At 50.9% G+C, this 25,485-nt stretch overlaps 11 protein-coding genes across 11 annotated transcripts; 6 read left to right on the top strand and 5 right to left on the bottom strand.

Moving 5' to 3' along the window:
* Positions 1-58: 58 nt before the first annotated feature.
* On the top strand, positions 59-3,334 carry P153DRAFT_401047 (uncharacterized protein; the record flags this gene model as incomplete). The annotated part of the gene is made up of 3 exons (XM_033671881.1): positions 59-159; positions 209-600; positions 670-3,334. The coding sequence occupies 3 exons, from the start codon at positions 59-61 to the stop codon at positions 3,264-3,266; spliced, it is 3,090 nt and encodes a 1,029-aa protein (XP_033518823.1). The 3' UTR covers positions 3,267-3,334.
* A 793-nt stretch (positions 3,335-4,127) lies between these two features.
* On the bottom strand, positions 4,128-5,981 carry P153DRAFT_401048 (uncharacterized protein; the record flags this gene model as incomplete). Its single annotated transcript, XM_033671882.1, has 1 exon — positions 4,128-5,981. The coding sequence occupies one exon, from the start codon at positions 5,979-5,981 to the stop codon at positions 4,248-4,250; it is 1,734 nt and encodes a 577-aa protein (XP_033518824.1). The 3' UTR covers positions 4,128-4,247.
* Positions 5,982-7,374: 1,393 nt separating this feature from the next.
* P153DRAFT_302161 (extracellular metallo proteinase MEP) lies at positions 7,375-9,547 on the top strand (the record flags this gene model as incomplete). The annotated part of the gene is made up of 5 exons (XM_033664436.1): positions 7,375-7,731; positions 7,830-8,224; positions 8,275-8,518; positions 8,573-8,885; positions 8,940-9,547. The coding sequence occupies 5 exons, from the start codon at positions 7,375-7,377 to the stop codon at positions 9,545-9,547; spliced, it is 1,917 nt and encodes a 638-aa protein (XP_033518825.1).
* Positions 9,548-10,431: 884 nt separating this feature from the next.
* P153DRAFT_379528 (uncharacterized protein) lies at positions 10,432-11,818 on the bottom strand (the record flags this gene model as incomplete). The annotated part of the gene is made up of 3 exons (XM_033669876.1): positions 10,432-10,608; positions 10,661-11,512; positions 11,567-11,818. 3 exons carry the CDS (start codon positions 11,816-11,818, stop codon positions 10,432-10,434), a joined length of 1,281 nt encoding a protein of 426 aa, XP_033518826.1.
* A 161-nt stretch (positions 11,819-11,979) lies between these two features.
* On the top strand, positions 11,980-12,554 carry P153DRAFT_411442 (uncharacterized protein; the record flags this gene model as incomplete). Its single annotated transcript, XM_033672084.1, has 1 exon — positions 11,980-12,554. Exon 1 carries the CDS (start codon positions 12,141-12,143, stop codon positions 12,552-12,554), a length of 414 nt encoding a protein of 137 aa, XP_033518827.1. The 5' UTR covers positions 11,980-12,140.
* Positions 12,555-13,547: 993 nt separating this feature from the next.
* Positions 13,548-15,108, top strand: P153DRAFT_401051 (ER lumen protein retaining receptor). The gene is made up of 4 exons (XM_033671883.1): positions 13,548-13,838; positions 13,895-14,010; positions 14,060-14,242; positions 14,299-15,108. The coding sequence occupies exons 1-4, from the start codon at positions 13,742-13,744 to the stop codon at positions 14,959-14,961; spliced, it is 1,059 nt and encodes a 352-aa protein (XP_033518828.1). The 5' UTR covers positions 13,548-13,741; the 3' UTR covers positions 14,962-15,108.
* Positions 15,109-15,329: 221 nt separating this feature from the next.
* P153DRAFT_302147 (Aldo/keto reductase) lies at positions 15,330-16,244 on the top strand (the record flags this gene model as incomplete). Its single annotated transcript, XM_033664435.1, has 2 exons — positions 15,330-16,043; positions 16,092-16,244. The coding sequence occupies 2 exons, from the start codon at positions 15,330-15,332 to the stop codon at positions 16,242-16,244; spliced, it is 867 nt and encodes a 288-aa protein (XP_033518829.1).
* A 440-nt stretch (positions 16,245-16,684) lies between these two features.
* On the bottom strand, positions 16,685-17,965 carry P153DRAFT_370866 (ThiJ/PfpI family protein). The gene has a single exon (XM_033669129.1). It carries the CDS (start codon positions 17,757-17,759, stop codon positions 17,112-17,114), a length of 648 nt encoding a protein of 215 aa, XP_033518830.1. The 5' UTR covers positions 17,760-17,965; the 3' UTR covers positions 16,685-17,111.
* Positions 17,966-18,431: 466 nt separating this feature from the next.
* On the bottom strand, positions 18,432-20,167 carry P153DRAFT_361149 (uncharacterized protein; the record flags this gene model as incomplete). Its single annotated transcript, XM_033666967.1, has 3 exons — positions 18,432-19,825; positions 19,874-20,107; positions 20,158-20,167. The coding sequence occupies 3 exons, from the start codon at positions 20,165-20,167 to the stop codon at positions 18,432-18,434; spliced, it is 1,638 nt and encodes a 545-aa protein (XP_033518831.1).
* A 735-nt stretch (positions 20,168-20,902) lies between these two features.
* Positions 20,903-22,618, bottom strand: P153DRAFT_302071 (uncharacterized protein; the record flags this gene model as incomplete). Its single annotated transcript, XM_033664428.1, has 4 exons — positions 20,903-20,986; positions 21,038-21,677; positions 21,729-22,127; positions 22,179-22,618. The coding sequence occupies 4 exons, from the start codon at positions 22,616-22,618 to the stop codon at positions 20,903-20,905; spliced, it is 1,563 nt and encodes a 520-aa protein (XP_033518832.1).
* Positions 22,619-23,748: 1,130 nt separating this feature from the next.
* P153DRAFT_302129 (polyamine oxidase-like protein) lies at positions 23,749-25,460 on the top strand (the record flags this gene model as incomplete). The annotated part of the gene is made up of 3 exons (XM_033664433.1): positions 23,749-23,873; positions 23,928-23,958; positions 24,009-25,460. 3 exons carry the CDS (start codon positions 23,749-23,751, stop codon positions 25,458-25,460), a joined length of 1,608 nt encoding a protein of 535 aa, XP_033518833.1.
* Between the last annotated feature and the right edge of the window lie 25 nt (positions 25,461-25,485).

Genomic DNA, 25,485 nt, shown 5'->3' on the forward strand with positions numbered 1-25,485 from the left:
CCCACAACTATCATTGGGCGTACCTGCGCGTCGCGGGCGACAACTGCCACTCACCGCTATGTGTCTCTATCACTACATCTATTTCTCCACTTGTCAACACGCCGAACTCAGCAAAGTGACCTATTGCGACACGGCGATATCTCTCGGCCTGCACAAGCGGTACGTCTCCCAGCACTCGAAATCTACACTCCCATGCTGACAGGAATAGGGACAGTCATTTGTCGCGAGGTGTCAGTGCAGCCAATCACCCACCTGGCCGCCACGGTCCATTGCCTACTCCTCGACCGACACATCCTGCAAACAATAACAGTTCTTCGAATTCGTATAGTCAGCAGCATCATCACAGCATGTCGACACTCACACCCTTCGAGATTGGGGCGCCTCTCGCGTGGGATGTTGCCGCTGCAAAACGAGACGAGCGTTTGGATCAACATGCAGCATATATTCCGCGCTCAGTCCTCAAGGATGGCGTTGTGATCAGTCGGGAGAACAACATAGCACACGCCAGCTCGCTATTGAATACGCCAGACTTCCGAACCTTGAACATCGATATATCCATAGACACTCGGCCATCGCTCCCTGTAGAGCTCACTCACGACGGTAAGGTCATGGAACTCATTGCCCGCTTCGAGACTTGCGTTGGTTGCAAACACTCTGACGCGCCTCAAGTACCTCACCACGATCTCGTCCGCACGTCCACCAAGTCTACCCGTCGGCCCTCTGACTTGGATTCGGAGACCGTCCGGGGGAGCCACGATGCTCGTGCCCGGATCCACGCTGACAGATACACTGTTGGTCACAGTGGCCAAGGGTCTCGCAGCCCCCGCAAGTCAATACCTACACACTGGCTGCCCAAAAGCAGCGGTCCGAACTTGGCCACAGCCCAACGTGCACGGGTCCGCGACGGCAAGAAGGGATCTCAAGGTGGTTCTCCAATCGAAGTGAAAACCCTTCGCGGAACACGCAGCTCGATCGATCTGGCCAGGATGCATGCCGCCGAAGGAGCGACCTTCCTCACCAAGGAGACTCTCGCCGCTGTCGAGAACAACCTCACGTCGCCCTCACTGGCGCACAGTCCTACCAAGCTCCGCCACACTACATCGAAAGCGACGCTGAAGAGTCCTGCCGGATCGCCAATACGCAGCAGTCCGCGACAGCAAGGCACTCTTTCGGTGAAGACGTCGCCGACCAGAATCTCGTTTCTCAGCACCGACCCCGCATCGTCCGACCACAAGCGAGCACCTAGCAGCATTGTCTCATCTAGTGGAAGGGCATCTTTCCATACTGCAGATGGCTCGCCAGTAAGAAGTCCTGCAGACTCTGAGCTCAGCTTCGAGTCGGCTGTAGAGTTTCTTGATAATGTCCATCTCCCTGTTTCTGATGTGAAGGCTAACAGTGAGGATGATCAGATCAAGAGCTCTGGTCGTTTCTCGACATCTCCGACTAAAGCAAAACCAAAGCTCACTCTCGATACAGCTTGTGACACGTTAGCCTTTACGGATCTCAATTCAGCAACCACATCGGCGTCCACTGCCAGTTCTGGAGACGATTTCTGCCAAGGAAGCAGCCCGACCTCACCCCTGCAGGCGTCACGCATACCTCGCATGTTGGCAGCAAACAAGTCAGGTTCTGCGCGTGACTCCAAACCAGCTTCAGCACTGAAGCAGTCAAAATCTGCGTATGCCACATCCCCGCAGCAGACTAAACCGCAGCAGGAATTGCCAATGGAGTCGCGAGGTGCGCCTCGACACGTAGGTCCCAGAACTGTATTCCCGCGTCATGTGCGCACTCTCAACAGCTCAGGCTCAACTCCTATCTTGTCGCGTCACCGCACGATTGAAAAATTGTCATGCTCAAATGCTACGGATCTTTCGACCTGCACCACTGTCCAGCAAGTCGAAAATCAGGCGGATGAAGTCCAGGCACATTCTTCTCGCAAGAAGGAGACACATGCGCATACACAATCAATGTTTGCATCCTCTGACTGCATCGGCACATCCAGTCAAGCATCTAGAGCGTCGAGCGGCTCGACTATCAAAGTTGGGTCAAATATCGAAGATTTCGCTCACGCAAACCCTGTCGTTATCAGTGATCGCAAGAGATCGGACGCTTATGGTACGATACTCGATCGACCATTGCACATTTCTCCGCTCATTGTCATGGTAACTCACATTGTTGACATAGGTTCCGGGTATTCGAATGATGTTCATGACGATACTGCCTCGGTCACTTCCAGTCACGCAACCGTAATCACTCACAATATCTCGCCAGTCCGGGGCAGAAGTGCGCAGTACGTGCCGAACGATCGTAAACATGCAGACGGTGTACGCTCGATGGACTCTAGCTTAGCCTCAGAACTCCGTGCAACTGCTCGAGAGTTTATTCCTGGAGTTTCCCAGGTATCGAAGGATAACAATGCGCTTGCAGGAGAGGCGACACCTGTCCAGCTAGGCGAGTCTTCTGTCATGCCCAACTTTTACACACTGGACAGTTACGGTGTACCGTGTCTCTACTACATGTACCCAGTGCCGTATGTCTATCCTCCAGGCTTCGGCAAGGGCCGAGCGAAGTCGCCGAGAAAATTCCGTCCCAGGAAGCAGCGCCCAACTGCACTTGAACATACTGAACCACAGTACTGCGCTACCCTGGCGGAGATTGCAGAAGCCTCCAATACCCGTGAGGCTGAACCTGAACTACGTCAAGCTTCTCCGTCGCCCGAACACCGCCTTTTGGACGTATGTGTGCCGGAGCTGCTGCAAGTTTCACAACGACAATCTTCTGCTCCGACCCATACAGCACACAGTCTCAAGCCATCCGCACAAGCCGTGTCCCTTGAGCCTGAGGATCGATTTCTGACCAACCACTCTACCGTTCCTTTCGCCTGCCAGATGGACTTTATCACCCGTCAAGCCGCCATCCGTAACAAGGACAATGGCAACACGAAACACAGTCCACCTCCAGATGTCGACCTAACCACAATTCGCAACGTCGGCATCCCCAAGGGTCCGCGCAGTATGCGTTCGGGGCACAACACTCTGCCCTCCCGCCGCCCGTACCGCAGCAATGGACTTTATGGCGGCCGCGCCGCGGTTGGCGTACCGATGTACGCTACGGCTCCTTTCCCGGATGCTGTCGCGCCGATGGGGAGACCGGATCAATACCTGGGGTATACAGTGGGTAGCGATGCGTGTGGTCGTGTGGATATTGACGTCGCGGCTGAGAGGGGTGGAGGCCCGGCGTGCAACGCTTGTGACCCTGATCATTAGGGCGTTGAGGGAGAGTTCGTATGGAATGAGGTGTAATGGCAGGTGTTAGAGTTATTGATAGAGACTCGTTTGTTTTTGGGGTTATGGATACGCAACGATAGTGTTTTGGGCAACGAACGATGCTTGGATGGGCGGTTTTTTGATTGAGTGGTATTGGATATGAAGAATGAATAACGATGTGCATGGTTACATTTGAGAAGTTTTGAGGCTCTCGTGAGTTCCGATCTTGCTGTGCATGGATATCACGTAGTGTGGCAGGATAATGGGAACGATGATTTTCGGAAGAGCGGGATCGCGGTCAGTTCAAGTATCGTATGCACGCACTAGCCATACTCACTTGAAAGTGTGACTGAACTCGCCAGTACTGTGCCTTGATCGTGTCAACCTGTGCGTGCACGTAACGCCATCAAACTGGCTCAAACTAAGTTGGTCTTTGAAATGCTCGGATCGGCGTGATATGGTTACAAACTTCTCTTGAAGTACGAGTTGAGCATTGTCAGGTCGATGTGAAGTCTTGAGTTCAAAGGCTGGGGAACGAAGGAACATGCGGGATGTCACTGTGATCCCGGATATGTGAAGAGTGTATAGCCTGGACATGTGGGGTTTATTCTTTTTATTTGTTTGTGGCTTATCTATGGAAGGTGTCTACCTGATTCTTTCTCAGATCCTTTGTGCAATGCGAGCTGTAGCTGTAGTTGCCTGCATTGCTAGTGGGATATGCTGATGCTGAAGGGGTGGGGTGTGCAAGTGGTGATTGGATGATGCTTGTGTGCTCGAGGAGTGGGAAACAAAAGATGTGTAAAGAAAAGGTGAGATGTACAGGTGGAAAGGGGGAGTACATGAGGTGTTTTTTTTGGGATAGTGGCGCTTCTTGCAGAAATGGAAAGAGGTTGGGATGCATGAAACGGTCAAACCCTTCAAGAGTGATGAACAGTGTCGGTGATCGTAAGCTACGTCCCCTCCCAAACATGACAGTCGACTTCATTTTCCGTAGTACTCCAAGTAAAGCAAGTGAGCAAGACGACCAATCAGGGAAGTGTCATCATGCGGTTCGAGGTCATCATGTTCAGATAAGTATGAGCGGGCCTGCTCAACCCGATTTTCAATGACCGAGTCATTGATGTTGCTTTCATGGTTGGTCCAAATGGGTGACTTGCCAGCTTTCGAGTCGTAATCTGCCTCTCGAACATCGCCTCTTCCATCCATCCATACGACGGGAGGTGGGAGATTCTCGTATTGGGGATACAACTCTAGAATGCGATGAAAGGCGACTACGATACTGCGTCGCATATCTTTGAGCGTCATTGTATAGCGAAGATTCCGTAACATCTGACCATCCGATGAGGCAAGCTCGATGTCTACGCTGGTGTTCCAAGCATAGTCAAGTGTTGCCCAGGCAATGCTTGTGGCGTCGAAGCGAACCTCGTCCAATGGTAATGATTTAGTTAGGTCAAACTTCAAGGTGAACGCCGTCGGAGCCTTACACCAGGATTTATTCCCAGGTACTATTACTCTGTACCAAGAGTCAAGAGTCGATAATTCGCTGGTAAATGAAGTCTTCAGCCTTTTGGTGATCATGCTTGCTCGGATGGTGCGTGGGCAGTGGGAGTCGGTGAGTTCAGAACGTGTGTCTCTGTTGACCATGAAAATAGCCGGAATTTGTGGGCTGACACCTCGATTGGTAAGGTCGAGGGTGATCTCTCTTATTGGTGGTGCTATCTGCTCCATGAGGCACTCCCGGATGTGACTGCTAGCCATGATTCCCTCGAAAGTTTTCGGGTTGCTAGAGTGATGTATTCCTTGAACTTCGCCGCTATCGCTGATGCCGAAGTCAATTCTAGGAAAAGTGCAATCCGTTCTGTTCCCGGTAGGCTTGAAGTGAACAGCGCCATAACGCCCTGTGGAGTTAAGCACAATGTTGATACTACTAAGTATGTGTGGAAATCGTTTGTATCTCGAGATGCCAAGGACGTCGCTGTATGTCAAACAGGTGAACACCTTGTTCAGTTTGCTTGTACCAACCTCGATGTCCCGTAATGTCGCATGTGAGATCCCCACCGGAGCTGTGAGTGACAATTCTAATTTGAGACCAGTATGCTGCCAAAGATGGAGTAAGATAGGCAATACATTCGCGCATACTTCATATCCGTTGGGCATTCCATAATGGATATCAACTTCGATCTCAACAAGAAACTTTCTCACAAACCCTGCTTGGCGCCCGATAGACTTCAACCAGTCCCCTGCTGTTTGTATTGGATATTCAAGGCAGTCGCTTTGAACGACCCGAAAACTGTTCTGAGAGTAGAGGATTCCTGCAGCTTCGAAATTGATCTGGTGGCACGTTGACAGGAATGCAGTGCCTGGGACGATTGTTGAACGCATAATGTGTTCGGGGTTCCACGAACAGTCATGGTCAATGAAACCGTCGAACTCGAAGAGCTGTTTGTAAACTAAGTTTCGAATCTCCGCAGGAAGGGTAAGAAAAGACGGTGCGGCGGAGTCTATAGGTTGAGAAATGTTTGGAATAACATCTGTATCTCTGGTTGACAGAGATGAGGTGTTGGCGGCAGAGTTTCCCATGACGGCAGTGACGGCAGGAACCGATTCAGTTGCGATGGGGAGTGGTTTTGAGCAGGTGACATTGGGCACCACAGAAGCGGTAGCTGAACCCGGGACGTTGGCTACGTCTGTGTCTGGGTCGTCTGTCATGCTCATGGTGCTAGCTGCGGGCGACAGGAGGCTTGCAAACTATCAGCAGCTTTGATCGGAACACAAATTCGCGAGAGAGACTAGCACTGACGTGAAGAGAAACAAGCTCAGTGGTGAGGTGGTTGAAGTGACTAATGGAGAGTGAGGGGAGTACTGAGGACAAGCAATAGATTTGAAGTGAGAGGCGCGTAACTTCCAGACACCCAGACGTGCCTCGTTTGACACTCGAAAAGGGAAAGAGCTACGTCATCATAAGTCATGGTTTTGGTGAAAGGAATGCAAAGCGTGGGCAGTTCGCGTTGGGTAAGAGGACAGTTGCTGATAAAATGTTGAGAGATCGTCAGCTTCCGGCTAGAGAAGGAGTAATGAAATGGGTCGTTGTACAGCTTGAATGCTTCTCAACCGTGGAGTGAGGCGGCCTAACTCTTAAGCGGTATCTCCAGCACGGCTTAGTTTTAGGTGAGAGATAGATTGGAAGGATGCATGGCAAATCCGACCGTTACGAGATCTAAGTCTACGATGCAAGAGGACGAATTGGTCCGTTGAGTGGCTGGCGAAATCTGGGCGCCGAGACTCGTCTCTGAAACTTCCTCCAACCACAACTCATCGATGTCCATCTTATCAACCCTCTCCGCCGCTTGTAATATGGACATCTCCACGCCAGTGTTTCGTGTAGGCTGTTCGCTACAGACTCGGTCTTTCGGAGTGGATCGTAAACCCATTGGCTTCAAATTCGAAGAGGAAGGTGAGCACTACGCCAAGTCTTGCGATCGGCCCTCCCTCCCCACGGACGACGCGGCAACGCCTTTCACCACCTGTCTGTACGCCACTCACGGGTACCTGCAGGGGGGTTGTAGTGTCTGTTCACTAATTGGCTTATCCGCCTCGAGATGAGACTTTCAAGCTTTCTCGAAATAACTCTCTACAGCTTGGAGTCAATGCCACCCAAACCCCAACAGGACATAGTTGTTATAGCTCATGATCATGGCCTTATCAGGAAGGTGAACGGCTCTCCGCCACAGTTGATATCGAAATATAATGCCCAAAGTACAGATGGCCGGGGTTGGAGAGACCCACTTGCCTGTTGTGATCAATCGCCAAGCTCCAGCGGTACATCGCGTCAGAGGATCTCTTGGAGTCGAGTCCAGAAAAGGCAGTCAGGCGATAAGTATAGCGGGAGTGTAAGTTAGTTCACGAGCTCACACTGTCACCTTTTCTCCGGTGGTCACGCTTCGAATAGGCGCAGGGGTTGGAAGATTGAGTCAAGTCAACAAGAGATGGGTGTGGAGACAGGAATACATAAGAAGTGGTAGAGCTCGATTATTGCACAACCACCTTGAGTCGTTGGTTTCTCTCTCGTTCAATCCACATTCGTTGTATTGTTATTATTATCGTCATCATGCGGTCCGCCCTCATCGCCACTTTGGCTTCCTTAGGAGCCGTCGGCATCCGTGCCCACCCTACTGCTCATTCGAACACGCTCGGTCGAAGGGCTGTAGATCTAGAGTCATTCCGCATGAAGATAAAAACTGACTACAAGAACGCCACTGAAGTCTTGTCGGACCCTTCTATTCCATCCCTCACGAGGCGCACTAGTGCTGAAGACATTGCAACGCAATTGGTGAAGACGACCGTACCCGGGGCCACTTTCCGCCTTGCGAACGATCATTATGTGGGCACCAATGGTGTAGCTCATTTCTATTTCAAGCAGACTGCCAATGGTCTTGATATCGATAATGCGGACTTCAACGTCAATGTGAGTACTTCGAGTTATAGGAGTTCCTCAAGCAGGGTCATCCTGATAGAATCTTGCCTCCAAGATGTGCAACAAGAACTCTTGCTAAAGCTGGATAGGTTGGCCGAAATGGAGAGATTTTCTCGTTCGGAAACTCCTTCACCTCAGCTGATGTCTCTGCTCTTCCGAAGTTAAGCAAACGCGATACCGTAGATCCCGCAGACGCCCTCAAATCAGCAGTGGGAGCTCTCCAGCTTCCAGTCTCAGCCCAGAACGCGCAAGCTACTCCCAAAACGGGTGTACAAACCTTTGCTATCACAGGTACCGAAGGAACCGCGTCAGAGCCCGAGGCGCGCCTTGTCTATATCCAGGATACGGAGGGCAAGGTCACCCTCGTTTGGAGACTCGAAACCGATATTCTCAGCAACTGGCTCCTATCCTATGTCGACGCCAAAGATGGAAGCAAGGTTCATGCTGTGGTTGATTACTCCGCCGATGCGAGTTACGAGGTCTAGTGAGTTTTACCGATCAAAACATACCTGAGGTACGACTGACTCTTCGAAGTCCATGGGGTCTCCAAAATCCTACAGAAGGATCGCGTATCGTTATCGAGGATCCGTTTGATTCGCAAGCCAGCGAGTTCGGCTGGCATAGCACAGGTAGTGACAAGTTCACCGCCACACGTGGAAACAATGCTGTTGCGCAATCCAACTGGGACAACGTACAAACCGAATCGCTTTATTTGGGCTTACCTCGGCCGTCTGATCCGAATCTCGAATTTCACTACCCATACTCTTTGAACGAGACAGTATGTTGCAATATCTATTCATGCAGGTGATCAGAGTCCAACTGACAATATCAGGACTACAAGAAATACGTGAATGCCTCAATCACACAGCTCTACTACACCGCAAACGTTTACCATGATCTTCTACATAGGCTAGGCTTCAATGAGCAGGCAGGTAACTTTGAGATCAACAACAATGGTGCAGGTGGCATTGGTAACGACTTTGCCTATCTGCATGCGCAAGATGGCTCTGGGAGCAACAACGCCAATTTTGCAACCCCACCAGACGGCCGACCGGCTCGAATGAGGATGTATATGTGGACGAATACCGAACCCTCGCGGGACTGCTCCTTTGATGCGGGTGTCGTGATTCACGAGTATACCCATGGTATGTACATTGATCATTCACGTACGGTCTGAACCATATTTCTAACTTGAACAGGATTATCCAACCGTCTCACTGGTGGTCCCGCAAACTCTGGATGTCTAGCTCTCTTGGAATCAGGGGGTATGGGTGAAGGTTGGGGCGACTTTTACGCAACAGCTATTCGCCTCAAGCCTCAGGATACCCGGGAAACCGACTATGCCATGGGCGAATGGGTCAATGGCAATGAGCTGGGAATCCGCGCATATCTTTACTCGACTGATATGGCTGTAAACCCACACGTGTACACAGATGTTAACGCTATTACACGAGTCCACGGAATCGGAACGGTGTGGGCTACCATTTTGTATGAGGTTCTCTGGAATCTGATCGACAAACACGGAAAGAACGATGCTGGAACTCCTGAATTCGATGCAAACGGTGTACCGACTGATGGTAAATTTCTTACGATGAAGCTTGTGTTGGACGGTATGGCGTTACAGCCATGCAATCCTACCTTTATCTCTGCACGCGATGCAATCATCGATGCGGACAAGGCTCTTACCGGTGGATCCAACGCGTGCGAGCTGTGGAAAGCCTTTGCGAAGAGGGGTGTGGGTCAGGGCGCCAGGTATATGGTCTCCAACAGGGAAAATAGCTTCGTGGTTCCGGAAGGTGTATGTTGAGAAGAAGTGGTATGCTTTGGCGCGTGGAGCGTTGATCATCGTTCATCGTAGACTTATGATTTCATATTCTGTTAGCACTAATGATAATGCCAAACTTCCAAACTCAATTTCGATGACATAACTTGCTGTCATTGAACGGACAAATCTACCTTGCTTATGTGATCGTCGACGTACCATGAACTGGTTACTCTGAAGCAATGGAAAGAATCTCGATCACGGCTTACAGCAATGATCTCCTTATAGATTTGGAGAATCATGGCACTTGTGACTCCAAATTGCGTGACGTGCATTGTATCGTACCATTATTGTATTTGACGAAGCACGTAGGGGATTCAATCAACGCTGGAAGACTCACTGCTACCATAACTAATCGAATCTCGGCACTCCCAACATTTAATTGATAATCTATGGGAAGAGTAGACACTCCCGTAGTCGGGTAGCGAAACTATGAACCGATGAAGTCCAAACGATGCAACGTCTAATGTCAGAAATGGCGAGGAAGACTTACGAAAAGAAAGATGAAGGGAGAGCGTCGCACAAGTAGACGTTGAACCATGCGTGATGATCGCGTTGACCAAGCAAGAGCATGCTAGGAAGCGCGTAGTGGAACAATACTATTGAGTATGTCTACGAACACCACCAAACCCTTACACAGTGTGCAAACTTGTGATAGAAAAATAGTAGGGTATGAGTGTGTACATGGAAAATGGTAAGACGAAACGAAGGAAGAAACTCAACTTAGGGTATCGTAAAGCGTGTAACATCAATGTAACCATTCAGTCGCGCCGTACGCCCAGTTCCTCGAACAAACAGATAAAGAGTGCAAGCCGGTCTGAAACATTCGAAAAAGCAAAAGGTATCGTTAAGTCGTGTGATGAAAGTACCTATTGAAGGTGCATATAGGGCAAAAAAGAAGGTGGGTGTTCGGCAGGACTCGGAGTGTATCCGTGATGTAGTTGGGGTTTGTAGTGGTCGTATGTATCTGGCGAAGGATCGATCTCCATCCATTTACGCACACACTGTCGAGGCGTCCATTTTTCCTGCGCGCCAAATTCGAGCATCTGCAACAGTCAGCTTGCGATAAGGAACATATGAGAACGGCCGGTTATGTACCTTTTGCGCAATGATTTCGAATTTGTGTTGTGCCCAATATTCAGTCGCCATGCGAAGAGCCTCGACATCCACTTCGGTCCACACTCGCATCCTTTCCCGTAGACGTTTGAGACGCATCTGCAGCGCCGGGATCTGGTATGTTTTTCCTAGCTCGGACTGGAACCGAGCTGCGATATCTTTCCATGGCATTCCATCTTCTTCTTTGAGTTGCAAGAGTAGCTTGTCTTCTTCGCTGAGTTCTAATTGCTGGGAGCCAGTGGAGTCCGATCGTTTCTTTCGCTTTGACTCATCTACAACCTCTCCATCTTCCTCCCGATGCCTCTTGATTGTACTCGATCTTGGGGCTTCCATGGGTTGAGGTGCGATTGGAGTCCATAGACGTCGTGGTTGCGGTGAAGCGAGATGGTTTGACGGAAGTTCCAAAAGGGGCTCGCTCAAGCGTGGATTGCGAATCAAAGAAGGAAACGTCGGGTAGTAAGAATCGTGTTGCATGGTGGGTGTGTGTATCCCGAAAGGGCTTGAGGTCCATGAAGCTGCGACAGGTACGGGTTGCAATAGGTTTGGACTGCTATGAGGACGATCGATGGGGTGTGAACCTATGTTCAGACTTGTCGATGACTTTTCTCTCATGCAGTTTGGATCTGATTGTGGCTCCTCCGATGGCCGCCTGGACTCAGGTACAACAGAGTCTCGCGAGTAGACGGAGGCTGGAGAAAACGCCGCCAGTGAAGAGTTCATTCGCGCGAGTGGTACCGAGAGCTTTCCCACATATGATGAAGTAGGCGTGGGTGGAGACAGCGTAATGGAAGATGTGTGTGGAGGTATGTATTGATCATATAAATTATAGCCTGACTAGAGGGTAATCGTGTGAGCAGTGTCTCGACTAGTATTAGGGGAGTGACGCACCTCTATGTGGCACTCTGTGGCAGAAGTCGCGGCGCCGTACCAGCCGGATGTCGGTAGAGTGCTCATGTCTTGTAAGGGTATCGGGCTCTTAGACGTATGTGGCATGTAGGACTGTAGGGATTCGGGAGATACGGGCATCGGTGTGGAGTAGAACGTGGGGTAGTCGTGAGGACTATAAGGAGATGGCCACGAAGTTGATCTTATTTGTGAAAGGTGTGGCGCGGGCACAGCACTTTCATGTCCGACAGACATGGAGGCTGGCTTTGTAAATCGGTCGAATAGTAGTCAACGTAGCTAATAGAATGGATGACCAGTTAGACGAACAGGTCAACGCATTGATCCGCCGGAGCTCGAGCTGGTGATGTAGGGAGCAGATGGGGCGTGCCGCAGCCATATTTATCACAAGTCAAGATGTCGATAGAGGAGATTGGAACTCCCGTCAACTCCATCGAGCCCCCAGCCAAAGGATCCTGCCGTGCACTGACTTAGAAAAGACCTGCAACATTAGCGCCCAATCCGTCACCCTCCTCTGTGAACATCCCTTTCCAGTCTAGTGCTATCAACCCTGGCCGCCATGTCATTACGCTGGAGCCGCGAATTGGCTAGCGATGTCTGCCTCTGGACGGTTATGCCCGGTCCAATTACTGCCCAGGAACGGGCTGCTAAGATTGGCGTTAATGTGCTTCAACGGCAACGATCGCGGTCGCCTAGTACGGGAGCAGCCTCGCTCTTCGATATTGTGTCGAGGCGTTGTCGCGTTAGCAACTACAGATCGCGAGTAACTATCCCTGCACGTGCGGATCTCTGTTCAATCATGACCCACAGAGAGACAAAGCACGAATGGTCGGGAGTGCCTAGCGAGGACAATCTCTCTTCGATGCACCGTGATATTGATCAAACGGTGCTGGTGGCGCCATATAATCCCGTAGCAAGGGTGGAATTCCTTCGCGCGGGTCTTGAAATTTCGCAGGCCGCCATTCGACGATGAACCTATTGCGCCCTTGATGTGCAGCAAAATGCCTGCAAACGGATCACGAAGGGAGGAATGGCGCCTAAATGAATGGAAATAGCGGGTAAATTTGGAAATGACCGTTAATATCTACATCTTGAGAGGCTACTTGGCATTCTTTTCTTCCATATTGCGCCACATGCATCATCCCTTGCTCCACTCTCGCTGTGATAGTTATCAGACCTCACAGAAGCGCTTCATGAGACTGTCAAAAGCTGCGCCGCAGATACTTACCCCTACTGCTACCATCCTTTTCCGCCTGGTCGAAAGACGATCACGCTTCGTGGGCGGGTAAACCTCGCTGATGCTAAGATTATTACTCCCGTTGATTTGAGATCTTCTGCCAGCAGTTTACTGGAGGTTCATGACGAGTCGTGCGGCTGAGCAAGGTCCAGGAGACGCGTCGCTCGATCTTCTCGTTACGAGGTTGAAAGCACAGCGTTCTTCACCAAATTTTAGATTCTCAGAGCTCATGACTCCTAGTAAGTTGTTCTGTCTGGTAACCTAGAAACGTCGTTGTTCTTCCTGGATGATACGCGAACTTGTTTCTGTGCTTCCTTGCATAGGCAAGGGGCCTTTCTCAATACCTCCCATTGAATGGGTAGGTCATGCGTGTTATTTTGGTGTAATTCCGATTTCAATCTTGTGTCAACCTACCGGATTCCCCAACGGCCAAACATGTGCTCATATTTGAGGGTTCTCCAGTTTATCCCTATCTTGTGTGGTTGGTTATTACGTCGTTGTGCTTGTGGAGGTCTCTGCTAAACAATTTGAGGAAAGATTAGATTGTGATCAAAGTCGGCCACGCATCTATCTCGAGCTGGTCATTTGTAAAGGCCGTTCAGTGTTTCCCACGAATCAGAGCGCTTTTGTGGGGATCCAGGGGTCAAGTTCCAAAGCGGAATAGCGTGTGATGCAGGCCAAGACTGAGGGTTCCAGCTGGATGTTTGGAGCATGACCGTCAACCAGCTGTCTAAAACGTCACGTTTCTCTCACATCCCAACGGTCCCTGTTCATCATTACTGTGAGGCCAGAATCGTCTCCAAGATACGCCCTCCTCATCTGCGTCGCCTCGCGCCCGCGCCCAAGATCCTGCGACCCTGCGACCTTGCGACCCGGCACCAGGCAGCGGGCCTCGTGCTGTGTAGCTACTGCGTAGTTGCGCGATGAAGTTCAATCTTTTCCATATACTCGGCGACGTGTCGCACACATCGTCGAAGCTCATACTGATATGGGCCATACATTCCAATAGCAGCGCTGAAGGTAAGCTGGCCCCTCGTCTTGATATTGAGAACTCGAGCTGACGCGTACATACATAGGTGTTTCTCTTATCACACAAGTCCTCTACGCTCTCGTTTTCAGCACGCGCTATCTCGACATATTCACATCGTCGGCGACAAGCGATATTTGGCATACATGGAATTTCTCTTTGAAGGTGCGATTAGCCGGCGTGCCATCGCGTTAACAAAGCTGACGTCTGCTAGATATTCTACACCCTATCGTCATTGTACATCATCTTTCTGATGACCAGCGTATACGCACGCACAAGGGAACGGGAGAAGGCATGGAAGCTCGGCATGTACTGTCTGCTGGGTAGTGTTGTCGTCGCACCCTTCTGGTTCCTGGCATTCAAGAAATGGGTCATTGGCCACAGTACATTTCTGAGGGTAGGCAACGACTCCACCTACACAATAACTTGAGCTCTGTAACTGACACGCAGTAGTTTCTTTGGGTATTTTCCGAGATTCTCGAATCTGTTTGCGTCATCCCACAGCTATTGCTCCTCCGCCAAACAACTGTTCCTACAGTCGTCGACTCGTTTTATCTAGTTGCTTTGGGTACTTACCGCCTCATGTACGTTTTGAACTGGATCGTTCGCAGCACCAGCGAAAAAGGCTATATTGACCCCACGAGCTGGGTGTGGGGCTCCATTCAGACAGCTCTGATAGTCGACTTCGCATGGGTTTACTACACAAGACAACGTGTCAAGTTGCGACGAGGCGGTGTTGTAGATTCAGAAGATCTAAGTCGCGGTTGGCTGGTTGGACGTTTCGTTGGCAACAAGCACGTCGACTTCGATTTTGATGAAGAAGCTGCTGCAGGCCACACTCAAGACGAACACCCACAGAAGAAGTGGGGCAGACGTGGTATTTCTGTTTCCGCGGACGAGGGTATCGAGGGAGCACCCCGCAGGAAGACGCGTGGTGCGAACCCAGAATCACAGCCTCTGGCGGATCCGGCGGCGTTTGAGGACGAGAGTGACGATGAAAGTCCACTTGTCGCGTCTGCTCCATCTTTAGCTGCTCATGACAGCGGTGTGAGGGGAGACGAGTGGGACGATGATGTGGATGATGATGCGCGGGAGCACACTGGTGCTGCGAGATGAATTTCGAGCAGATTTTGAAAACAATGTGATCAGGAGCCTGGTATCGTCTACATGATCTACACCCTAACTATGTCTTGCTAGCGAATCTACACAGTTCAATTGAATCTTCAGCATCGTGTAGGCTGTACCTAGCCTCATCAATGTCGCTGTCTTCTTTCTAGGCGCCTATCCATCCACAAAAGGACGCGTGACGTATCAATTAATCATCGCTCTTATCTCCGTTACGTCCACCCCGCACTCTCTTGAACCCAAACATGGACATACAGCCCCTTCTGCATCTAGTCACTACTTAAAGCATGAGAACCGCACTCTCACGCCTTGGTAACATACGCAACCATCTTGCGAACTTTCACACGTCACTGCCAGCCATGGCAAATCTCACCATCAAGTCCAAATATCGCATGCCATCGGGCTATGAGATACCAGTCCTCGGGTACGGTGTGTACCAAACCCCCGCAGAAGTAGCCTCGGAAGTTGTGCAGCACGCGCTGGAGGTAGGGTATCGACATGTAGATTCTGCAGTCGCTTACCGCAACGAAACACCTTCCGCCGATGGCATGAAGAAGTCTGGCATTTCCAGAGAGGACTTGTTCTTTACAACCAAGATCCCGCCCAAGGATATGCGTTACGAAACCGCGAAAGAGCATATCGAGAACACGCTCAAGATCACCGGGTTTGATTTTGTCGACCTCTACCTCTTGCATTCTCCATATGGCGGCAAGGAGAACAGAATCGGTGCCTGGAAAGCGCTTGTAGAGGGCGTCGAAACCGGCAAGATTCGATCAATCGGAGTGTCGAACTATGGTGTGCATCACCTTGACGAGTTGGAAGCATGGATCAAACAGAGAGAAGAGGAAGAGGGCAAAGGAAAGGCAGGTGTGATCAGTATTAATCAGATCGAACTCCATCCTTGGCTTGCGCGGAAGGACATCGTGGAATGGTGTAAGAAGCGAGGTGTACTTTGCGAGGCGTATTGTCCAATTGTGCGCGCATCGAAGAACGAGGATCCACTGTTGCTCCCACTAGCGAAGAAGTACAACAAAACACCGTCTCAGATCTTGATAAGGTGGAGTTTGCAAATGGTATGTACCTTTGTCATCTACCTCTCGAAGCTGCTAACGCCCACTCAGGGCTTCATTCCTCTTCCCAAGTCCGTGACCAAGTCTCGCATTGAAGAGAACGCCAATGTTTACGATTTTTCGCTCACGGAAGAGGACATGAAGAGTCTGGACACAGGGGTATATGAGCCTTGCGCATGGGATCCTACGGTCAGTCATGATTAATCGAATGCTTTTTAGAAAAATGAACCGCTCTTTCCGAAGCACTTCTATCACAAAAACCGAAAATGAAACGTGGCGATTTCCCCGGGCACTCCACAGTCTGTTTGCGGTAGCTGGAAGTGCTATGTATCCTGTACGAGTCAGCCATGACAACACTCGCACGTACGAGGGTCGCTAGATAATTCAAGGCCAGTGGCAATGTAAACTATACGATACTGAGCGAATCATTAGAAAAGTTTGGACCTGTTGCTTGCCTGATGTAGGAATCTGCTTGATTTAATAATGATCTATGGAGCTTCGACTTTTTCACTTATCACCTGGGGTCCAGGCAACCACAGTTGTTCTCGATGGTAATATGTGACATCCTGGTAGTCTGAGTTTATTTATCTTCTTTACATTCTCCTAATTTTCCTCTGATTGACTGAATTTCAATGCCAGTGCCATCATGCGTCTGACCTCTTCCATCGTCGTATTCTCCCTCCTCCCCGCCTTCATCGTAGCACGCCCATGGGTACCCACAGATGAATGCCCCATAACAATAGCGGTCAACATATCGAACCGAGAAGAATGAAGGGACAGAACTCAAGAACGTAACATTCTGGATAGGAGATTGGCATAGACCTTGGAGCGGTCCCATTCATGATCCTCCATGGCTAGAGGGAAGGCGGAGCAGGGTTATTTGTGGGCTTGAGGGCGAGGATATCTGGTGTAATGTGGAGCGTAGAGAACTGTACTGGGAAGTGGAGGATTGAGAGGAGGACGATTAATGGCTGGTAAAGCATCAAGATAATCGTTGCCTTTACCAGTTGAGTCAAGTATGGATACGAAAGCGATAAATCCATACATTTTGCATCAAACAGCTTGAACGATTCATTTCGCAGCCATCATCTCCAGCATCTTATCCCCGATCGCATTAGCACTCATCGGGTTATCCCCCGTAATAACCTCCCGATCCACAGTGATATTGCCCAAGCTCTTCGCAACACCCTCAATCATCTCCGCCCCATTATCCCTCAATGTACTCTCACACTTGTCAATCTCGCCGCGGAAGATCGTCTCCATAAGCTTCTCTTCCACATCCGACCAGCACGTAAGCTTATACCCCTTGTACGCAAACGCCTTCTCAGGCCCATACTTTGTCGACAAAAACGCCCAAGGACCATGACAAAGCGCTCCGGTAGGTTTCTGCTTTTGATGAAAGTGCGAGAGTATGCGTCCCAACTCAGGGTTATCGCCTAAATCGCTCAACGGCGCATGCCCACCAGGGATAAATACACCGCTGTACTTTTCCAGATCGCTATCGCTGATGTCTGAGAATTTACGCGGCTGGCTGAATCCGTTCTCTTTCTTCATCTTCTCCATGAGCTCTAGTTCGCGTTTCTGCTCATACCAGTTCCCTGCGAATGCTGCGAGGGATGTGCTGAGGGGGTCTGGGGTTGGTTCCTTGCCCTCGGGCGATGTGAATGTGACTTCGTAGCCGGCGTCGAGGAACTTCTGGAGAGGCTTGGCGAGCTCCATGAGGAAGTAGCCCGAATCTTGCTGGATGGTTTTGCCTTCATTGCCGGTGTTGTGCAGGGGGAAGGAGTGTGCGTCTGAGACGATGATAAGGAGTTTTTTGGACGACATGGTGGGTTTAGATCTGGAGGACTTGATATGATTCGAATGTTGGGAAACGTTTTTCGGGCGATGTTAAAAGGGTTTGAAAGATGCTGTGGAAATGTTCAGTTGACGTTGATGTTGACGTTAGTAGGAATAAATACCCAGCACGATGATCCTCCTTGAATGAATATGACGTCAGAGTATGTCACCGACGTCTCTATTGTTCTGCTACTTTCTCTCGTACAGTTGCACTCGCACGGTCAACCTCGGCAAGTTCTTGCATGTGTTTGACCTGTAACTACATTGCAGATGAAATGACGCAGATAATCACGTGGTATGTCATGTCCGTCTTGACAATAAATTCATTCTCACCTCAGCAAATGAAATGAAGTGCTGCGGTAAGCCCGATTCGATGTTCTCAATGGGCCTACCTACTATTGGTGATACTTACAAATGACTGTCGAAGATATCTTCATTGACGTCGCCCATGCCTTCCCGTGTTTGTTCTTGTCGCCGCGAAACCACTCCCAGTTGACAACTTGGGATACCTCATATCCCACCCTCTTCCCATCAGACTATCTTCACTGTGTCTCACCACTCCGGTCTGACTTCATGAGTGATCAGCCATCCCTGACTGTCATGGGGAAGCTTGCATTGCATGTCTTCGCAAATCCCAAGCTTATGCTTCATAGAGCACCTCCATCGAGTACATAGGGTGTCGTTCTCGGTACAGTTGCGGCATCGAGATTTCCCGTCGCATGAGATATTCTTCGCATAACACTCAGCGCAGCTGATGACAGTACTGGGGAGCTTAGTTAGAAGGGCAGGTTTGACTAGGTGCGCGCCACCTCGAAGACTTTCGCCATTCTTTGAGAGAGCCTTGACACGGGCCAGGTTCAACGCCAAGTCACGCTGGGCAATTCTAAGATCATTGCGCTGTCTATCGCAGAGACTGCTCTTCTCGCGGAGCTTCTGCTTTAGGTCATCGATGTTCTCCTGATCCATCTTGAACTTGAGCCTATCCAGCTGATCTTCGAGGTCGGTAGCTCTCTTGTGTTCCTCAAGGTGCTTGTGCTTCAAATCGTTGATCGTCTTTTCCCTTTTCACAAGAATCTCAGTGAGGTTCTGAGCCCGAGCCATATGGTCACGGGCTTTGACCTGCGCTCTGATGGCGTCGTCGCGCTCCAAGACCATCTTCTGAAGCTTGTCTTCAATTTGGCGCGTGGACAGTCTCTGCATGCCGAGCTCACGATCCTTGATGGTACCGAGACTGGCTAAGGCGCCATCGTGGTTCTTCTGGATGGCCTTTGCCTCTGATAGTTGTTTTGTGAGATCTGCCACCTCGAGTTGGTACTTCTTGATCTCGACGGCCTGCTGCGCTAGCGAGCGACCCATATCTGCCTTCTGTGTCTTGTTGCTTTCGTTCTGGTAGCGAAGTAGGCCGAGTTGTGTCTCTGCTCCATCTTTCTGGTCGAATACCGCATGGTTGTGTTGTTCAAGAATGGAAACCTTATTCCGCAGCTCGCAGTTTTGTTCCCCCAAGCTATTCAGGTCTCTGCCCATAGTTTCCCATACGTGCTTACTCACGTAGACCTTGGAGTTTTGAGAAGGCTCGAATGACGACAACGGAGGCTGGGTAGAGGCAGCAGGTGTTGGTGGCTCGACAGGACCTAGATAGGTAGGACGCTCGAAGACGGAACGAAGAGGCGACTCCTCGTTCGATGGTGAGGGCGTCTGTGGATGGTGTACATTGGTAAGGGTGTCTTCGATCGGATACAGTTGAATCTGGTCGAGCAGAGACTCCAGATGTAGAATACCCGGCTCCCTGTTCCCCAATGCTTGAGGTGATATGGTGCTCTCGCTGAAAACGGAAGCGTCCTCATCTCCATCCAGATACGCGGCAACAGAGCCAGCGCGGTGAAACGGTTTCGCCGTAGGTGAGAGTACATCGCGGTGAGCAGCATCCAGACTCGCAATTCGCATGCCTGAAGGGTGTCAGCATGTGATCAGCCAATGGAGTTAGCGCATCTCACCGTTCGTCTTGACAGACAAGGGTGGCTTTCGGGTAGGCGGCGGGACTGGAGTATAAGGTTCCTTGGCTCTCATCAGGCCTGTCAAGCTGGAGAAGCTGTCCCGCTGCACTGGCTTATGACAGGTTTCGGCCACCGTCCTACCGATAGAGCCAAACCTTGTCGGCGAGACGGCGTTGAAGACCCCACCATCGCTGCTATCCACAAGGCTGATGAGGTCGTCTTCGGTGTTTGCGTCTGAGCACGGTCAAAGACTGGAGCAAACAAAAGTGCGATTGGGAACTTACACAGGGCCATGTATGCGTCGATGGAGGCGATACGTAGGGAAAAGACTGTGGTTGTCCGGTGATGGAATGAGGGTGTTGTCGAATGTGAGAGGAAATCGCAGTCACCGCGTGCCAAGAGAGTGGATTTCGGACTCGGGCAAGAACAAGGCGATATATGGACAGCGCGCCACGTAGCGACTACCGTGAGTGAAGGTAAGGCAGAGCGACCTTCTCTCGTGTAGTCAGCTGGCGGTGAGATCTCGGCACGAAGAGCTATAGAAGATAGGTAAAACAAGAAGTCGCTTATCACCACCTCTACGTTTGCAATCGATCCGAGCACTTCTTTGACGTACGCAACTGAATCGAGAGGTTCAAGCAATTCTTCTGGAAAGCAGTCGTACATGTTGAAATAAGCCAGACCAATGAGCAATGTAAACAAGAGATGACACAGGAGCACGTTGGACTAAGACACCATAATTGAAGTATTCAATAGTGATCGTACTCGCGGTGTAGTAACGCAATACACACTCAGTAGGACTGTCTTGATAGCATCGTGGCAACGTGCTTGAAAAAATGGAAATTGGACATGTAATGACAGGTATTGAGTACAAAAGAGGGGAGATGTAACGAGATACATAAAAGTACTGAAATACTCACTGAGGCTGAGTTCCGCGGACACAGAGCTGCTATCCAGAGTCTAGTGAAATCAGCGAGAGCGTAACCACGTGAACCCCTAGATGGAGCTCTAGATTCTCGGTGGAGTGCCTCATCGTCCAAACTTTTTCAGCTCCCACATCCTCAATGGTGGATACACGAGTGCAGCCCAGGCAAATCCCACAAAATTGCCCATCTACCATCAGTCAGCAAGTCAATTCCAAACCAAGCATTGAGTAAGACTCACGTCACCCCCATAAGTCCCCACCAATTTCGCAATCGGCCCAATGTACCAAACCTGACTCATACACAGGATTGCACCCACCCAGCCCAACAGAAAAGCGATCAACGCCGCAATACCCAGCGGTAGCTTATCTTTTTGGTTCCACGCCTCCCAAATGAATCCCGTCTTTCTCCTGAAGATGAAATGCTCCTCCAATATAATAGCGACCCACGCGGCGACAAAGTAGCCCATGAGCGCTAGGAAGTTGGTGAAGATCTCAGCGAGGTGTTCACGCCCAGCAAGTGCACAAACGGTAAATATGATGACACCAACCGTATTCCATACCACACGCGGAATAGCTCCAGTCCAGCGACCGAGAATCTGGGCGTCGATGCCAGAAGAGTACGTAGGAACGATAAGATTTGCGACGAGGCCTAGGGCGACCACGACGCCGCAGAATGATCCGAAAGTGCCAAGGGGCTCGTATGCTTGTACGATAAGCGCGCCTTGGGATGTTCCGTATGCGGCTTCCCATGCCGGGTTAGTTAGCATGCCGCAGGCAAGGCCGATTCCAAGCACGAAAGCGAATGTGAAGCTACACATCAGACCGATCAAAGTCATGCTGAATATTTTCCAAGAAGACGCATACTCGGGGTAGTAGACGCTTGCAAGCACGTTAGACTCCATTATCAGCAGTTAGAGCGAAGCTGCTTACAAGAAGTCTGCGGCTCCCCCGCCATATGTAATCGCCGCCGCAAGATTCAGACCAAAGAAGCTGATGCGGTTGCCTACGATTGTGTCTGGGTTCGAATCACCTTCAGATATGGCGGAGATATTGAAGTGTGGGCCTGCGACACCTGCTAGGATGCAGAGTACGACAAGTTGGGGCAGCCAGGCCCAGCGCTCATAGAAATGGAAGATTTGATAGCCAAACGTGGTTACAGCCCATGCGATGACTGCGACAATTATTATACCCACTACAATGGACATGTCATTGCCTGACACAGCGGAGAGAATCTGGCCGGCGACTACACAATCAATCATTGCATATCCGAGGAGGACAATGAGATTGAGGATCACAACAAGCTTCGAAGGCCACCAGCCCATGATGTATCTGAACCTACATCAGCATCACGCGCGATTTCCGAGTGAACAAGGTGCGCACCTCGAGATGATCATGGTTCTGTTTCCACTCTTTGGGCCAAAGGTCGCAATGTACGCTACGGCGAGACAGCCAACAAATGCCCCGAAAACAGCCAGCAAACAGCTGTCCAGGAAGCCTAGACTGAAGACGGCAGGACCTAGCATACCCAGCGTGATGTTGTTGGCCGCCAGATTGACGGAAAACCACATAATGGCGACCTGGGAGTACCCCAAGGAGCGCAAGTCCTGTCGTTCATCTGGCTCGACGCGTTGGATTCCACGCGCCTCGAGGTTGTACGCAACAAGCTGCGTCTCGAGGGCCTTGCAGATTCGCTGCAGCCTTGCTAGCGCGGTGATGTCTTCTTGTTGTGTCACATGTTCGGTAACAGGCAAGATGTGGTTTACGTTTGTCGTGGGTGGATCGAGCTTCGCATTCTCGGGCTCGTGGGCGATCGAAGTCATGGCGGCGACCTAGGCGCATTAGTAGCAGGCTCGATGGAGGGGCGCAAAGCATGAGTCCTTTTCGCAGGAGTTAACCTGATCAAGTTCAGACCGTATTTCTCAGATCACTGCCATGACTTCTCCTCCGCGACTGGGGTACAAGGAAGAGAAGAAACAGCAGCAAACACCGGTCTCATGCAATGGCTATCAGAGATACCTTGATCGGGTGGGATTCTGCTACTCAGCTGCATCTTGGCTGTTGTTGCCCTACTTGCGGAGTACAGTGCGACGTGCACTGGGAGATCACTCTGATCGACTGAGCACTGACTGATGGGGCGATGTTTGAAGGTTGAGATTTGACTCGAATCGCATCAGCCCTTCGAGCTCGGAAAAGTCCGTTGCCACCCCACTTTAACGCGGGGATACCCCGGCAGTATTCCTGCGGTTGTTTCATTCACCACGGCAAGGCCGTGTTCGCCCGCGCTCGATAATCTCTGCAGTATACGAGGTGCCTCCGTCCCCAGTCAGCCTCAACCGCTTGGCCCATAAATGGTAGTCGTTTCCGACGTTGACAAGACCCCTGCACGGCATGTCACCACCGCCAGCAACTCCCGCAGCTGCTCCAAACCCCTACAGATCAACTGCCTCGCAACATGGTCTCGCGAGGTTACCTACTCATGATGCTGGGGTTCGCAAAAGAAGATCTTCACCTCGCTTGTGGAATCGATATCATCTCTGCATGCCAATGCCAGCATCTTTATTGAGCCAGTTCATGCAGATTCCTTACCCTGTGCATCGTGTTGCCGTAAACCTCGCATCTTTGAATCAACGCTAGCAAGAGGAGATGAGACTGGAGATGGTCATGTTGTCGACGGATTATCGGTTGCGGAGAGATCAGAGCCATTAAACTCTCCTAGGCCTAGTGCCCGAACTGAGCCTCACGGAGCTCAGGTACCTAAACTGCTAGAGTTGTTCCCAGGGACGAGATTTCGCGGTAGTCCGGTCGGCGGCTATCTGCGCCGTACTCAATACAGCGGGTCTACACATGTCGTGGAACATGGGTCGGTCAATTAGTTTTGTTCCAGAAAACGCGTACAAGTATAAAGACCCAACTATGGAATTTGTCTTCTTTCATCATCCCACAACTCATCATGTTTTCCAAGGACGTTTTGCTGCTCATTGCAGGCGTGTGGCCCGCCTTTGGCCTTGCTGCCCCAACTCTTCATGCGAGGGATGGCTACAACAGCACATGCCGCAAGACTACCGTGGCGATTCTGTATGTTCTTCGCCATTGACTACCCAAGACTGGCCTACTAACAATTTTCCACAGAGGTGGTGGCGTCGCTGGAGTAACAGCAGCAGTAAGTTCATTGCACAGACCACCACATGACATCCGCTAAACAAACTATAGCATGCCCTTCACAACCAATCAGTCACAGACTTTCTCATCGTTGAGTACAACAGTGGCATTGGCGGCCGGATGCGAAACACCAAGTTCGGATCAGACCCCAACGGAAACCCCTACCTCGTAGAACTGGGAGCCAACTGGGTCTCTGGAACCGGCACCCCCGATGGACCCGAAAACCCCGTTTGGTCGTTCGCCAAGCAAGCCAATCTAACAGCGCCATTCTCGGATACTCGCTCCATTGCGACGTATAACGAGACTGGTGCGGTCAACTACACCTACCTCATCGATGAGTTTGAGGATGCTTGGGCCAAGTTTGAGCAGAACGCCGGTACTATCTTGACAGAGAATCTGCAGGATATGAGCGCGAAAGCAGGTTTCTTTGAAGCTGGATGGAAGGCGAAACAGAACGCCATGCGCAAGGCGGTCGAATGGTGGATGTGGGACTGGGATGCCGCACAGACGCCCGAGGAGTCGAGTTTGGTGTTCGGTATCACCGCTTACAACCTCACGTACTACCAGTTTGCGGAGGAAAACTACTTCAGCGTTGACCAGCGTGGATTCAACACATGGCTCAAGACACAAGCATCGTCATTCCTCGAGGCAAACGATACCCGACTGATGTTCAACACTGTGGTAACCGACATCAACTACTCAGAGACTGGTGTCACCGTCACCAACGAGGACGGCTCATGCATTGAAGCCGACTACGCGATTTGCACCTTTTCCCTCGGTGTCCTGCAAAACGATGTCGTCACCTTCACCCCTGAACTGCCAAGCTGGAAGCAGACTTCCCTCGCCACCTTCTCCATGGGTACTTACACCAAGATCTTCCTCCAGTTCAACGAGACCTTCTGGCCGACAGACTCGCAGTTCTTCCTCTACGCGCACCCCACAACCCGTGGGTACTACCCCGTCTGGCAATCACTCTCAATTGATGGTTTCCTCCCCGGCAGCAACATCTTGTTTGTGACCGTCGTAGATGAGCAAAGTTACCGCATCGAGGCTCAGGATGACGAGACAACAAAGGCAGAAGTCATGGCCGTCCTCCGCCAAATGCTCCCCGACACCGACGTCCCAGACCCAATTGACTTCATGTACCCCCGCTGGACGTTGAACCCCTGGACGTTCGGCAGCTACTCCAACTGGCCCGTGGGCACAACCCTGGAGATGCACCAGAACCTCCGCGCGAACGTCGACAGACTGTACTTCGCCGGTGAGGCTACGTCGGCCGAGTACTTTGGTTTCTTGCACGGTGCGTGGTTCGAGGGACAGGAGGCGGGCAAGCGCATTGCTGGCATGGTCACCAAGGACTGCGAGAACCAGGATGGCGGATGTGGAGAGTATGTTAACTACGAGGTCCTGCACGGAACCACGGAGAGGGAGGAGTACAACGCTACCAACGGCATGGGTGCTGATCCCATGTTCTATGCGGATAGTGGTGAGGAGGAGGCTTAAACGGGGTGATGCGTTTGAGGAGCGT

Source organism: Dothidotthia symphoricarpi (genome assembly GCF_010015815.1).
Source record: "Dothidotthia symphoricarpi CBS 119687 unplaced genomic scaffold P153scaffold_23, whole genome shotgun sequence".
NCBI classification, from domain to species: domain Eukaryota; kingdom Fungi; phylum Ascomycota; class Dothideomycetes; order Pleosporales; family Dothidotthiaceae; genus Dothidotthia; species Dothidotthia symphoricarpi.

Excerpts from the sequence above, each read along its gene's own strand:
- P153DRAFT_401051 (XM_033671883.1), top strand. The coding sequence starts at position 13,742 with ATGAAGTTCAATCTTTTCCATATACTCGGCGACGTGTCGCACACATCG. Across the intron at positions 13,839-13,894 it reads TTCCAATAGCAGCGCTGAAG|GTGTTTCTCTTATCACACAA; the intron begins GTAAGCTGGCCC and ends GTACATACATAG. Across the intron at positions 14,243-14,298 it reads GCCACAGTACATTTCTGAGG|TTTCTTTGGGTATTTTCCGA; the intron begins GTAGGCAACGAC and ends GACACGCAGTAG.
- P153DRAFT_370866 (XM_033669129.1), bottom strand. The coding sequence starts at position 17,759 with ATGGAGCTCGCCAAGCCTCTCCAGAAGTTCCTCGACGCCGGCTACGAA.